The 12,457-nt window shown below is 53.3% G+C and overlaps 1 protein-coding gene across 1 annotated transcript; it reads right to left on the bottom strand.

The window, feature by feature from the left end:
- Positions 1-7,476: 7,476 nt before the first annotated feature.
- Positions 7,477-8,376, bottom strand: LOC135999544 (olfactory receptor 14A16-like; the record flags this gene model as incomplete). Its single annotated transcript, XM_065653114.1, has 1 exon — positions 7,477-8,376. A coding segment is annotated over exon 1 (900 nt), but the record flags the coding sequence as incomplete, so codon positions are not given.
- Positions 8,377-12,457: the final 4,081 nt, after the last annotated feature.

The following is a 12,457-nucleotide window of genomic DNA, read 5'->3' as shown; positions in this document are numbered from 1 at the left end:
ACCTGGAGGATGTTGAACCCCAACCAAGACTCCAAACATCTTTGCCAATTTTGTCCTACCTCATCTGGAATGCGGAGAACCCAGGACTCCAAAACATCTCCGCAGTGTTGTCCCACCTGGGGGATGGAGTACCCAAGACCCAACCATCTCCCCCAACTTCATCTCTCCTCATCTAGCCGGTGGAGAACTCCAAGACCCCCAACATCTCCCTCAGTGTTGTCCCACCCGGAGGATGTTGAACCCCAACCAAGACACGCAAACATCTCCCCAACTTCATCCCTCTTCCCCTGAGAGGATGGAGAACCCAAGACATGAACCATCTCCCCCAATGTTGTCCCACCTCACGCTGACAACGTTGAACTCCAAGACTCCAAGATCTCCCCAACTTTGTCTCACCTGGAGGATGTTGAACCCCAACTGAGACCCCCAAACATCTCCCCAACTTCATCCAACCTCATCTGGAGGATGGAAAACACAAGACCCTAACATCTCCTGTCAACTCCTCCTGATTGGTGAGTGGAGGGGGAGGGGCCTGTGGGTGGGGTCTGTGGGCGGGGCCTGCCAGGGGCAGTGGCCACTGCTGCTCTCCCAGGGAAGTTCATCTGGATCCATTTTGGGGCCACCAGGAAGTTGGTGTCACCCAACAAGTCATGTGAGTGAGCGGAGGGCCCAGCAGGGGGCATCTAGTTGGCCGACGTCTACTTGTCCATCATCCATCTGTCCATCCATCCATCCCTCCACATGGCCATCCCTCCATCTCCTCATCCCACCACCCACCTGACCCTCATTCTCCATCTCCTGGTGTCTCCACCCTCATCTGTCCATCTGTCCATCCCCATCTTCTCACCCACCTCCTGGTCCCTCCATCTCCATCTCCTGGTGTCTCCATCACCTCGTGTCTCTGTCCATCTGTCCATCCCGAGCTCCTCACCCACCACCCACCCGACCCTCCCTCTCTTGGTGTCTCTATCTCCTCATCCATCCATCTCCTCACATCTCCCTCTCCTGGCCCCTCCATCTCACAGAATCACAGAAATCAGGGATTGGAAGGTGTAGGAGTCAGTCCGAAGAACAGTATTTGCCTGAACATCGCCGTCAGGGACTTGGAGAACAGATGTCCTGATAGAAAGAATTGGAAAATGACTTGGAGAGAGGCCTGACGAAAAAAGTTGTGTTATACAGGTCTCTCCAACCTGGGGGCTACAGGTAACAATGGCTGCTGTACGGATTTCAACTGCTGCCGCAGCCAGACTTGCCCCCACCTCCTAAAAGGAATTGCGTTCTACAGGTCTCTCCCACCTGGGGACAATAACTGCTGTCCAGAAGATGGATTTTCACCTGCTGCCTCAGCCAAACTTGCCCCCACCTCCTCCCTGCTACTAAGGCCAGTGAAGAAGAGCAGGCGCAGAGGCTTGGCAAAGGTCTTGAGGTCACCCAATGGACCAGTAAGAGACCCCTGAACCGAGGCGATGCAGGCACAGACGGGTTCTGGCAAGCGAAGCGGGGACTCTTCAGGCCTGCGCAGTTCAGCCTGGATTGCAAAACAAAGGCAGAGATTGGCCTCAATCCATGGGAGCAAAGCGGGGTGAAGAAGCATGAAAGACGATTCCCGACGGGACATCGCTGAGCTCTCCCCACCAAAGGATCACGGATCACAACGGAGAACCGGCAGGACTCTTCTCATGACACCCGAGACCATAGGGATGCCTTTGGATCTCGTAGTGGTAGCCAACCCTTTTTTTTCCCCCTTTCTTTCCTTTCCTTTTTCTCCAATCTCTCTATTGTGTGCCGCTTTACAATCAAAATAATAAAGTAACACTGTTCGATTGAATTATAACCGCTTGGCATTTTGGTTGCCTTAATTTTGCGCTTCGAGATCAGGGTAAATGAATCATCACGAGTGTATCACCGGATGGACTGTGACAGATGGGACCTTGAAAGTTCATCCAGTCCAATCCTCCCGCCAGAGCAGGAGCACCCAGATGAGGTTACGCAGGAAAGTGTCCAGGCGGGTTGGAATGTCTGCAGAGAAGGAGACTCCACAACCTCCCTGGGCGGCCTGGTCCAGGCTCTGTTACCATCACTGAGAAGAAGTTTCTTCTCGTATTTAAGTGGAACCTCCTGTGTTCCAGTTTGCACCCATTGCCCCTTGTCCTATCACTGGTTGTCACCCAGAAGAGCCTGGCTCCATCTTCATGACACTCACCCTTCACATATTGATCCCCATGAATGAGGTCACCCGTCAGTCTCCTCTTCTCCAAGCTCAAGAGCCCCAGCTCCCTCCGCCTTTCCTCACACAGGAACTGCTGTCCCTGAGGCTTTTTCAAGGTGAGGGGTGGGAGTGTGATCGCCATCACTGTGGTAACGCCCACGCCACATCAGCCACTCTCGCAAGGGCTCCCAGGGGCTTCCAGGTGGCGAAATCAAAACCCAAAAAGGTCCTTCAGCAGAGGGAATCTCACAGTTAGGGTTCCAGTTAGGTGCCTTCCGCTGCCCTGTCAGAGACACTGGAAGTTGTGAGCTTAAAAGCACGCATCCCAGAAACAAGTCATGAGCTGAACTATCAGCTATTAATATTCCAGAAAGGATCATAGAATCATTTCCGGTGGAAGAGTCCATTGAGATCATCGAGTCCAACCATAACCCAACTCTTGCACTAAACCCTAAGAACCGCATCTATACATCTTTTAGACACCTCCAGCAATGGTGACTCAACCAGTTCCCCGGACAGCCTGTTCCACTGCTTCACAACCTTTTCCATGAAGAAATGTTTCCCAATATCAATTCTGAACCTTCTCTGGCACAAGCTGAGGCCATTTCCTCTCATCCTATCACTTGCTACCCAGGAGAAGACCAACACCCTCCATGCTGCAACCTCCTTTCAGGTAGTTGTAGAGAGCAAAAAGGTCTCCCTTCAGTCTCCTTTTCTCCAGGCTAAACACCCCTGGGTCCCTCAGCTACTCCTCAGAACAGTTGTGCTCCAGACCCCCAACAGCCTTGTCCCCTCCTCTGCACTCACTCCAGCACCTCAAGGTCTTTCCTACAGTGAGGAACCCAAAACCAAACTGAGGCTTCGAGTTGTGTCCTCACCAGCACCAAGTACAAGGGGATGATCGCTGCCCCGGTTCCGCCCACTACACTATTCTTGATGCACACCAGGAGGCCATTGGCCTTTTGGCCACCTGGGCACACGCTGGCTCATGTTCAGCACCTGTCAATCAACACCTCCAGGTCTTTTTCCGCCAGGCAGCTTTCCAGCCATTCTTCCCCAAGCCTGTATTGTTGCAGGGGATTGTTATGACCCAAGTGCAGGACCCGGCGCTTGGCCTTGTTGAACCTCATACAATTGACCTCAGTCAGGCAAGATCCCTCTGTATGGCCTTCCCACCCTCCAGCAGATCAACACTCCCACCCAATTTCGTGTCATCTGCAAACTTACTAAGGGTGCACTCGATCCCCTCATCCAGATCATTGACAAAGAGATTAAACAGAACTGGCCCCAATACTGAGCCCTGGGGACACCACTCGTGACCAAACACCAACTGAGTTGGGTTCCATTCACCACAGCTCTTTGGGCCCGGCCCTCCAGCCAGTTCTTTATCCATCACAGATACACCATCCAGGCCATGAGCTGCAGCTTCTCCAGGAGATGCTGTGGGATACGGTGTCAAAGGCTTCACTGAAGTCTAAGTGCACAACATCCACAGCCTGTGTGGCGGATTCACTCCCCCACGACAGACTTTCCCTCATCTGCTAAGTCACCTTGTCACAGGACGAGATCAGGTTGGTCAGGCAGGACCTGCCTTTCATAAAGCCATGCTGATTGGGCCCGATTGCTCGTCTCGTATGTGTGACCTCCCAGTCCCTTTCCCAGCCCTGTTCCTGCTGTTGGCCTGTCCCCTGCAGAGGCACAAGTGACTCACAGTCCCCTCCACAGCCATTGGCTTCCTACTGGACTGTGAGTTCCTGAGACACAGCTGAGCACATGACATCGTACCCAGCCATCGCCCTCCTTGTGCTCCAGTGTGTGAGCAGGTAAAACTAAGCTGGTTTCATCAAATGTATCTAATAGATTTCCTATCAAGGGTTTGAGTGGAGAAACGTTCCTCAGAGGAGCTGCTGTATTTACACTGGGGCATTTTATGTCTTCTGCCTCTTTTTCTTTCTTCTTCCTCTGTCTATTTGACATGAAAGAGCTCTCCAAGGAAAAGATTCATGGAATCCTACAATAAGGCGGGTTGCAAGAGACCCCTGAACACCATCTCTGTCTCACTGACCTTTATGGCACTCCAAGGAAAAGCTGATAGCATTTGTGCTCCCTTGGGTTCATCTTACCACATGCACACAGTGGACATGCACATGATGTGTATGCTTACAACTCATCTGTACAATGAAAACATGGAATCATAGAATGTCCTGAGTTGGAAGGGACCCACCAGAATCATGGAGTCCAATTCCTGTCTCTGCACAGGACAACCACACAGTTCACACCGTGTGTCTGAGGGCTTTGTCCAGTCTCTTCTTGAACACTGTCAGGTTGGGGCCGTGACACCTCCGTGGGGAGCTTGTTCCAGTGTCCAGCACCTCTGGGTGAAGAACCTTTTCCTCATGTCCAGCTGACCCTCCCCTGGCACATTGTCCTGCCATTCCCTTGGGTTCTGTCACTGGTCACCACAGAGAAGAGCTCAGTACCTACCCTTCCTTCTCCCCTTGTGAGGAAGCTGTAGCCACCGTGAGGTCTCCTTTTAGTGCTTTCCTCAGCTCTGATGCTGAGAAACCCCTTGGTTTGCTTTCTGAAGCAGAAAGGAGAAGCCACGACCTCCAGGCAATGGGAAGGGGGATCCTGCCCCTCACACACGGCTCAGGGCTCTTCCTGGGACCGTGGGATGTGGGTGTGCAAGGCCGAGGGAAGGACAACACTGGTACAGCACCTTCCAGCTTCCCCATGGGGCTGCAAGGAGGCAACGAGGCCCCAGTGCCGTGAGGACAACATGTCTTCTCCCAGGCCTCAGTGGCAGAGACAACTGCCATGGCCAAGGGGACAAAGACCTGGGTCCTGTTGGTCCCTTCCAGCCTCACCAGCGCCCTTTGCCATCTCCATCACAGGCTGTTCTGCACAGTCCTACACCTGCCCCTCTTTCCCTGCAGGCTGCAGACACCCATCTGCTTCCCCATCTGCTCTCACCCCAGCATTTCTGTCCCTTCACTGATGTGTCTGCACCCTCAGTGGCTGTTCTTTGGAGCACAAACCATGGGCTGATCCAGCTCCCTCTGGGTGACCTCTTGCACCACAGCACTGCCCTTCCAGTGACATTTCTTCCTCCTGATATCCAGTCTCCATCTTCCAAGTTGCACTTTCTGACATATTTTTTCTCTCTTCTGCTTCTTCCCACTATCAAGGAAAGCTCGACCATCTCAGAAACTGCCCTTCATGCAGGGAACCCAACCCGTTAGGCTTCTTGTGGTGTTTCACCTCACCAGAAAGAAGTAACCTCACCATGATCTTCTAAATCCCATGAGTGCTGCTGGCCTTTCAGCTTCTCTGATAGACACGACCATGTCCCTGCTGCTGTGCCATCATGTACTCAGGTGGGATGGACATGACAGCCCGTCTCCAAGGCCTCTTCCTGGGTAGGGGCTGTGGGTACTTTGGCAGAGGTTCTTTCCCAGCCACGTTCCTGCTGCTGGGCTGTCACCTCCAGAGACAGAACTGACCCCACTGTCCCCTTCACAGCCACACGCTGCTTACTGGATTATGAGTTACCGAGACACAACTGACCTCATAATACCACACCATCCATCCCCCTCCTTAGCACCCAGGACCTGACCAAGACTGAAGTGTGCTCTACACAGTCCTACACCTGCCTCTCTTTCCCACAGGCTATAGGCACCCACCTCACTTCCTCACCTTGTTCAAATTTGTCAAACATATTTCCTACTAACAATCTGAGTGAAAAGCATTCTGGTTTCTCTAGCACTTTTGAGAGCACAATCTGGAATCACGGGCAAGGTTGATGTGCCAGAATGCAGCACTTGCAATGATCCTATCCAGGGAAGCTGAGATGAATCTCACTGGGCCAATGGGGTTTGTTCCTGGAGTCACACACAGAAATGTCAGGTTCTATCAGGTGTCCACATCTGAGCTGGCCTCATGGACTCCTTCTGCACCCAAGGATGCTCAGAGACAGGGTCTGTCCATTTTACAAACAGAGGCATGAGTCACAGTGTCTCTCTGGCCTCCTGTTCCACTCCCAAAGGATGGGAAACACCTCAGCCCTGTGGTGTGTCACCCTGCTCTGCACTCATCTGAGATGTCCCACGTCATGAGGAATGGACACGGGACCTCAGTTCAAGGAAGCACATCCCAGTGCTGCATTCAGGTGATTTCCCACGGGATGTTCCTCCCAATATGAAGTGACCTCAAGACCTTGTCTGTGCCACAGGCCTTCATGGAAACCAAAGGAATAGTTGATGGTGTTTGTGCTCACTCGTGTTCATGTCACCTCATGTACATGATGTGCATGCTTACATCTCATCTCTACAATACAAACTCGGACTGGTGAACAACTCATTCAATGTCCATCCATGGAGGGAAGAACAACCTCTGTGAGATGGGGAGAGAGGCCAGGGCTGGAAATGTTGGTTGTGAGGGGCCAGTCCATGACGATGCCCTGGGGCAGCTTCCGCGGGGTGTCCAGTGCACATGGCACAGTCCAGCCCCTGCTCTGCTGGTCCTGCAGGTCTCTGGCAGGAGGCCTGGCTGTGAGAGGACACTGCTGTATGCCCAGCCCTGCACACGCATACTGTTTATCTCTACACTGCTGTTTCCACCTGCAGGCTGCTTTCTTGTGCATGTCCTGAAGACGAACTTGAAGAAGACCTAAGCCCTCAGGCACTGCCCTATGAACATCACTTTCCTTTATAGAAGTAGTGTTACGGAGGCCAGCTCTGTCACAGCAGTGCCCATGGCCTGTCCCTGCCTGCGCTCACAGGACTGACACACAGCAGGACGGTGACCAGGCTGCCAGAGCACTCAGGCCTTGCACCAACACAAGGGATGAGAAGGAGAGTGTGGGAGTGGAACGAGAACAGCTCTGGAAGGCCAAGCGCTGGTGCTCCCTGGCAGGGCTGCCAAGCGAGAGCTCTTTCCCCTTCCACCCATGCACACAGGAACTGTCCCTGCAGCTTGAAAAAGGTCTTGGAGTTCGGATGTCAGCAGAAAACAGTTTGCCAGAGAGCCCTTTATTTTGCTTAAACACAGGGAGCATGATTCCTCATGGACACAGACACTCAGTGAGAAAAGAAAAGCAGGCAGTGAACTAAAAATGGAATTACAGTATTATCATAAGAGAAAAACACAACTAGAGACAAAAAATACTGCACACAGGATGAACCTGCAATGAGTTAGACTATAACTCGTATGTAGAAGAAGACAGAGACAGTTTATAGCTTCGGAAGAAATCCAGTCATCAGTTTCCACAGGGCATCCTTGAGCTCCTGGTTCCTCATGCTGTAGATGAGGGGGTTCACTGCTGGAGGCACCACTGAGTACAGAACAGACACCACCAGGTCCAGGGATGGGGACGAGATGGAGGGGGGCTTCAGGTAGGCAAACACGGCAGTGATGACAAACAAGGAGACCACGGCCAGGTGAGGGAGGCACGTGGCAAAGGCTTTGTGCCGTCCCTGCTCAGAGGGGATCCTCAGAACAGCCCTCAAGATCTGCACATAGGATACCACAATGAACACAAAACACCCAAATGATAAAGAGACACTAACCAAAATAAGCCCAGCTTCCCTAAAGTAGGACTGTGAGCAGGAGAGCTTGAGAATCTGGGGGATTTCACAGAAGAACTGGTCCAGGGCATTGCCCTTGCACAGTGGCAGTGAAAATGTATTGGCCGTGTGCAGCAGAGCATGGAGAAACCCAGTGGCCCAGGCAGCTGCTGCCATGTGGACACAAGCTCTGCTGCCCAGGAGGGTCCCGTAGTGCAGGGGTTTGCAGATGGCAATGTAGCGGTCGTAGGACATGATGGTGAGAAGAGAATACTCTGCTGAAATGAAAAAGAGAAACAAAAATATCTGTGCAGCACATCCAATATAAGAAATGGCCCTGGTGTCCCAGAGGGAATTGGCCATGGATTTGGGGACAGTGATGGAGATACAGCCCAGGTCGAGGAGGGCGAGGTTGAGCAGGAAGAAGTACATGGGGGTGTGGAGGTGCTGGTCACAGGCTATGGTGGTGATGATGAGGCCGTTGCCCAGGAGGGCAGCCAGGTAGATGCCCAGGAAGAGCCAGAAGTGCAAGAGCTGCAGCTCCTGTATATCTGTGAATGCCAGGAGGAGGAACTGGGTGATGGAGCTGCTGTTGGACATTCGCTGCCTGTGGGCATGAGGACCTGTGCAAGGAGGAAAAGACAGTGACGGTTCAGATGAGACTTCTCTGGGAAAACCAAAGCCATTTCCCACAGACCCTCCCACAAAGAGACCCTTTTCTTTTTCCAGGAGAACGTCCTGGCTGGAGCCCTGGTCGGTGCTTGATGAGTGTGCAATGAAGAGCAGGGTCTCTGCCCAGGGGCTCTTGAGGAGTCAGCCTGAGCCTGTGTGATGGGGTGGGGCAGGAGCCAGTCCTGGGGTTCAGCTTTGTCAGATGGAACCGCTCCTGCTGCAGAAGGGACTGTCAGCATCTGTACCCGCAGGGCTGAGAAACTGAGTTTGAGAGGTTTGTCGTTTCTACAGCTCCTTCTCCCCTCCCACCCTGGGGAGTGTTGTTGGGTGTCAGAAACTCTCAGCATTTCTGCTGCACTCAGGGAGAACAGAGCGAGTCCTGCAAGACCAGAGGATGCCTGTGGGTCAGTGCAGAGTGAGGGCAGCTGCTCTGTCTCTCTGTCTTGCTCCAGCTGCCCTGGGCTGGCACCTTTCTGAGATGGTGATCACACTGCCATGTTACCCTGAAAAGCCACCAGGCATTGCTGAGAGCAGAGGGATCAACCTCAGACCATGACATGTCTCACCGTTTTCTCAGGTCTCAGCACCCCACTTCTATCCCAGGACACACACGGGTCATTTCACAAACCAAACAGCATTTCTTCCATCATAGCATCTCTGCGCTTCTGCATGGGGAATTCAGATATGCTAAAGTGCTACAGGACAGGTTTGGCGCCTGGAGGGAAGCTCACAGCTTGGAAGCAAATCTCAAAGAGACAGCCAAGGGTCCTAATGATGGCATTTGATTCAGGGAGACTCAGCTCATTCCCCAGCCCCACAGACTGCATTGCCCACAGCCCCACAGGGCAGAGCAAAGCTGGGACACGTGTTCCCATGGACACAGCTGCAGGAAAGGACCCACAAGATCAGGCTGTGACTCTGCAGCTGAAACTCCCATCCCCAGAGAGCCTGACAGCAAGAACCAGATCACACCAACAGTGACCCAGAGCAGTGGAGCAAGAAGGAAACTGCGGTGAGGGTGGGTGTGAGAGAGGCCAGGGCAGAGGCAGCCGGGCACTCCGCCAGCGTCACCCTTCCCCAGCTGTGCAGCCACCTCCCACACACCAGCATTGCCGGGCAGCTGCTCTCAGCCCCTGTGCTCTGCAGAGGGAACTGGAGCTCTGGCTGCACAGGAGCTGCTTCATGCCTTGGAGCCCCCGGCCCTGAGGGCAGAGGCTTTGCTGGGTGGGAGAGGAGGCGAGGGGGCTGCTCACAGGAGGGATCTGCACTGCGGGGATCATACGGAGTTTTCTGTGTTCTCCCTCCCAGAACAATTCCAGGTTTAGTTTCCTCTCATTTCTGATCATTTCCCTGCTTCCTGGAGATTTTCCCCCTGGGAGGTGTTTCCCTGTCCATGTCTCTTCCCTGTCAGCGCTCACAGACCCCATCCCACCCTCTGTGCCCTCACCCTGGCCCTACAGATCCTGCCTGTTCACAGGGCACTGCCTGGGGGCATCTTCCTGTTTGCAGACTGGGGAAAAGGACAGGTCAGAGTAAGACTGACGGGTATAGCCAATGTGATGCTGGTGCTGTGCACAGGCAGAGCAGCAGCTGAAGGGATGTTATGAGGCTTCTGGCAGATGTACTGATGACTCTGAGTTGCAGTTCAGGAGTCTCAGTGACTTGTTTAAGCATGAGAGCTCATCTTCATTTTCTCCTTTCCTGCACCCCCCAACCCTCGGGATAGGAAACTGAAAAGACAGGCTCAGGACAGCTCCCTATCTCTCTGGTAATCCTTGCATTGATCTTCTGCTTGAGGCATCCACTTGGAAAAATCCTGGGGGTGATCTGGAGCTGTGAGCAGCTCTGACCCACACAGCACCCTCTCCACAGCAGAAGCACCTTTCCTGCCCTGATAGGGGTCGCTCCTTCCCCCCACAGCTTCTCCCCACAGCACCGTGGGGATCTCACCGAGCAGGCTGAGCGCTGACCCTGGCAGGCGGCAGAGTCCCTGCCCCGGCACAGCCCTGGGGTGCAGGGACCCTGCTCTGCAGCACAGCCCTGGGCACCCCTGGGTGGTCAGGAATATTCACAGCTGTTCAACATTGCCTGACAAGAGCCCCCTCCTCACAGATCCCTCAAGCTGTGCCTGTGCTAACTTGAGGAGATGCCTCCAGGAGCTGCAGCTGCATTTTCAGCACCCAGAGACTTACCATGGCAAGGGCTGCAAAGATTTCTCCTCCAGTGAGCTCTCAGTCATCCTCCCCATCCTGACCACCTTTAATCTCTCTCTGCCTTGCTGGTCTCCCTGAGATCCCCAGGCAGAGCCCTCAGCCCTGCTGCGCTTTGCAGAGGAGCTGCTCCTGGGCAGAGCTGTCTCTCTGCAGCGCTGCCGCTTGCCATGAGCTCCCTCTGTCCCAGGAGCCCAGCCCAGCTCAGCAGCACAGGAGCAGCCCAAGGCACTTTAATGACCCCTCTGGTGGGTTTGCTGCTGAGGCCATGAACCTCAGACTCTGGAGGAAGCTGACGAAACCTCTCAAGTTGTCAAAGTCAGATTCAAACTCCAAAGTTTCTTGTAACGTTACTGGGTCCCACTGAGGGAACCTACTGAGAAACCATCCCCAGGGTCTAGTCAGAGAAAAAACTGCAAGCAGTGATGACAGGTCAGGAAAAGCAAAGTAAAGGTGGCTCTAATGCTGAGCAAACCTGGATGTGTTTCACTAATCAAAGGGCCAAGCCCTGACCCCCAGCCCTGGGAAGGCAGATCCTGTCCCTCCCACGTTGCCCAGGGCCCTTCCTGGGACAGTGTGATGTGGGGCTGTGCAAGGCCAAGGGCAGGACTATGGTCCCACACCTCCCAGGTTCCTGGCTGGGGACAAGGAGGCCATGAGGCCCCTGTGCTGTAAGGACAAGGTGTGTCCTCACAGGCATCAGAGCTGGAGACAACAGCCATAGCCAGGGGGAGAAGAAGCTCCAGCTGTTAGTGTTTACATGCAGACGGTTTATCCTGATGAGGGCGTCTATCCCAAGATAACATCATGAGGAGTTACAGGACACTACGAATATCACCTGCAGGAGAAACTTTGCGGTCTTGGGGGGCTAGTGCTTGTAATGCCAGAGGTCTGGACTTAGAGGGGAAGTTTCCCTTCATGTGGGGGAACATCAGGAATGTGTGGAGCTCTGCCTGGGGACAGAGAATATCAGCTGAAAGTTGAGGAGTCAGCGTGAGAGGGCAGAACAACATGGGCAATGTTGTGGTGGGTGGACATCAGTTGCTGATTCACTGATGAGGAAGAGGAATTAGATGAGGCCTCCTTCAGACAAATGAAAGAAGCCTCATGTTTCCAGGGCTGTGTCCTCATGGCAAACCTAAGATATCCCAATAGCTGCAAGGTACCAACCATCCAGGAGGGTTTTGGAGCTCATGGACAACAACTTCCTGACACGGGTGGCTGAGGAGTCAGTGAGGTGAGGTGCCCTGTGGGACTTCACACTTACAAACCAGAAAGGGTTGGTCAGGGATGGAACAGTCAGGGCTGGGAAAGTGGAGTTGAGGCTCCTGGGAGATGATAACAAGGCAAAGAGCAGGATTTCAGGAGAGCAGGCTTTGGCCTGCTGAGGGACCTGCTTGGGTCCTATGGGATATGACCTTGGTGTTTGCAGCATTTTTTCTCTCACATTTCCTCCCTGCTCTCTCCCACCTACTGTTGTGCAGCGTTTTTTACCCTTTCTCAAATACAGTATCACAGAGGTGCTGCCAGCATCCCGGAGTGGCTCAGATTTGGCAAGGAGTGGGTCCATCTTGGAGCCAGCTCATATCGGCTCTGTCTGACATCAAACTCCTGTTGTCTTCCCAGAGAGGTGACAACTGTAGCACACCCACACTCACTCCAGTTCCAAGACTTTGCCATGTAAACCCAATACAGGGTGATAAAATGTTGGATGTTACAAACTTCTTGATCATGGAGAAGAAATGGAAAAGATCTTCTGTTAGTAACCTGAGGAAGTCACAAGTCAATGAGTAGGTTCC

This window comes from Caloenas nicobarica, chromosome 28 (assembly GCF_036013445.1).
Source record: "Caloenas nicobarica isolate bCalNic1 chromosome 28, bCalNic1.hap1, whole genome shotgun sequence".
Lineage (NCBI taxonomy): Eukaryota > Metazoa > Chordata > Aves > Columbiformes > Columbidae > Caloenas > Caloenas nicobarica.
Note: the sequence above shows the minus strand (reverse complement) of the source record. Positions and strands in the feature narration are given on the sequence as shown.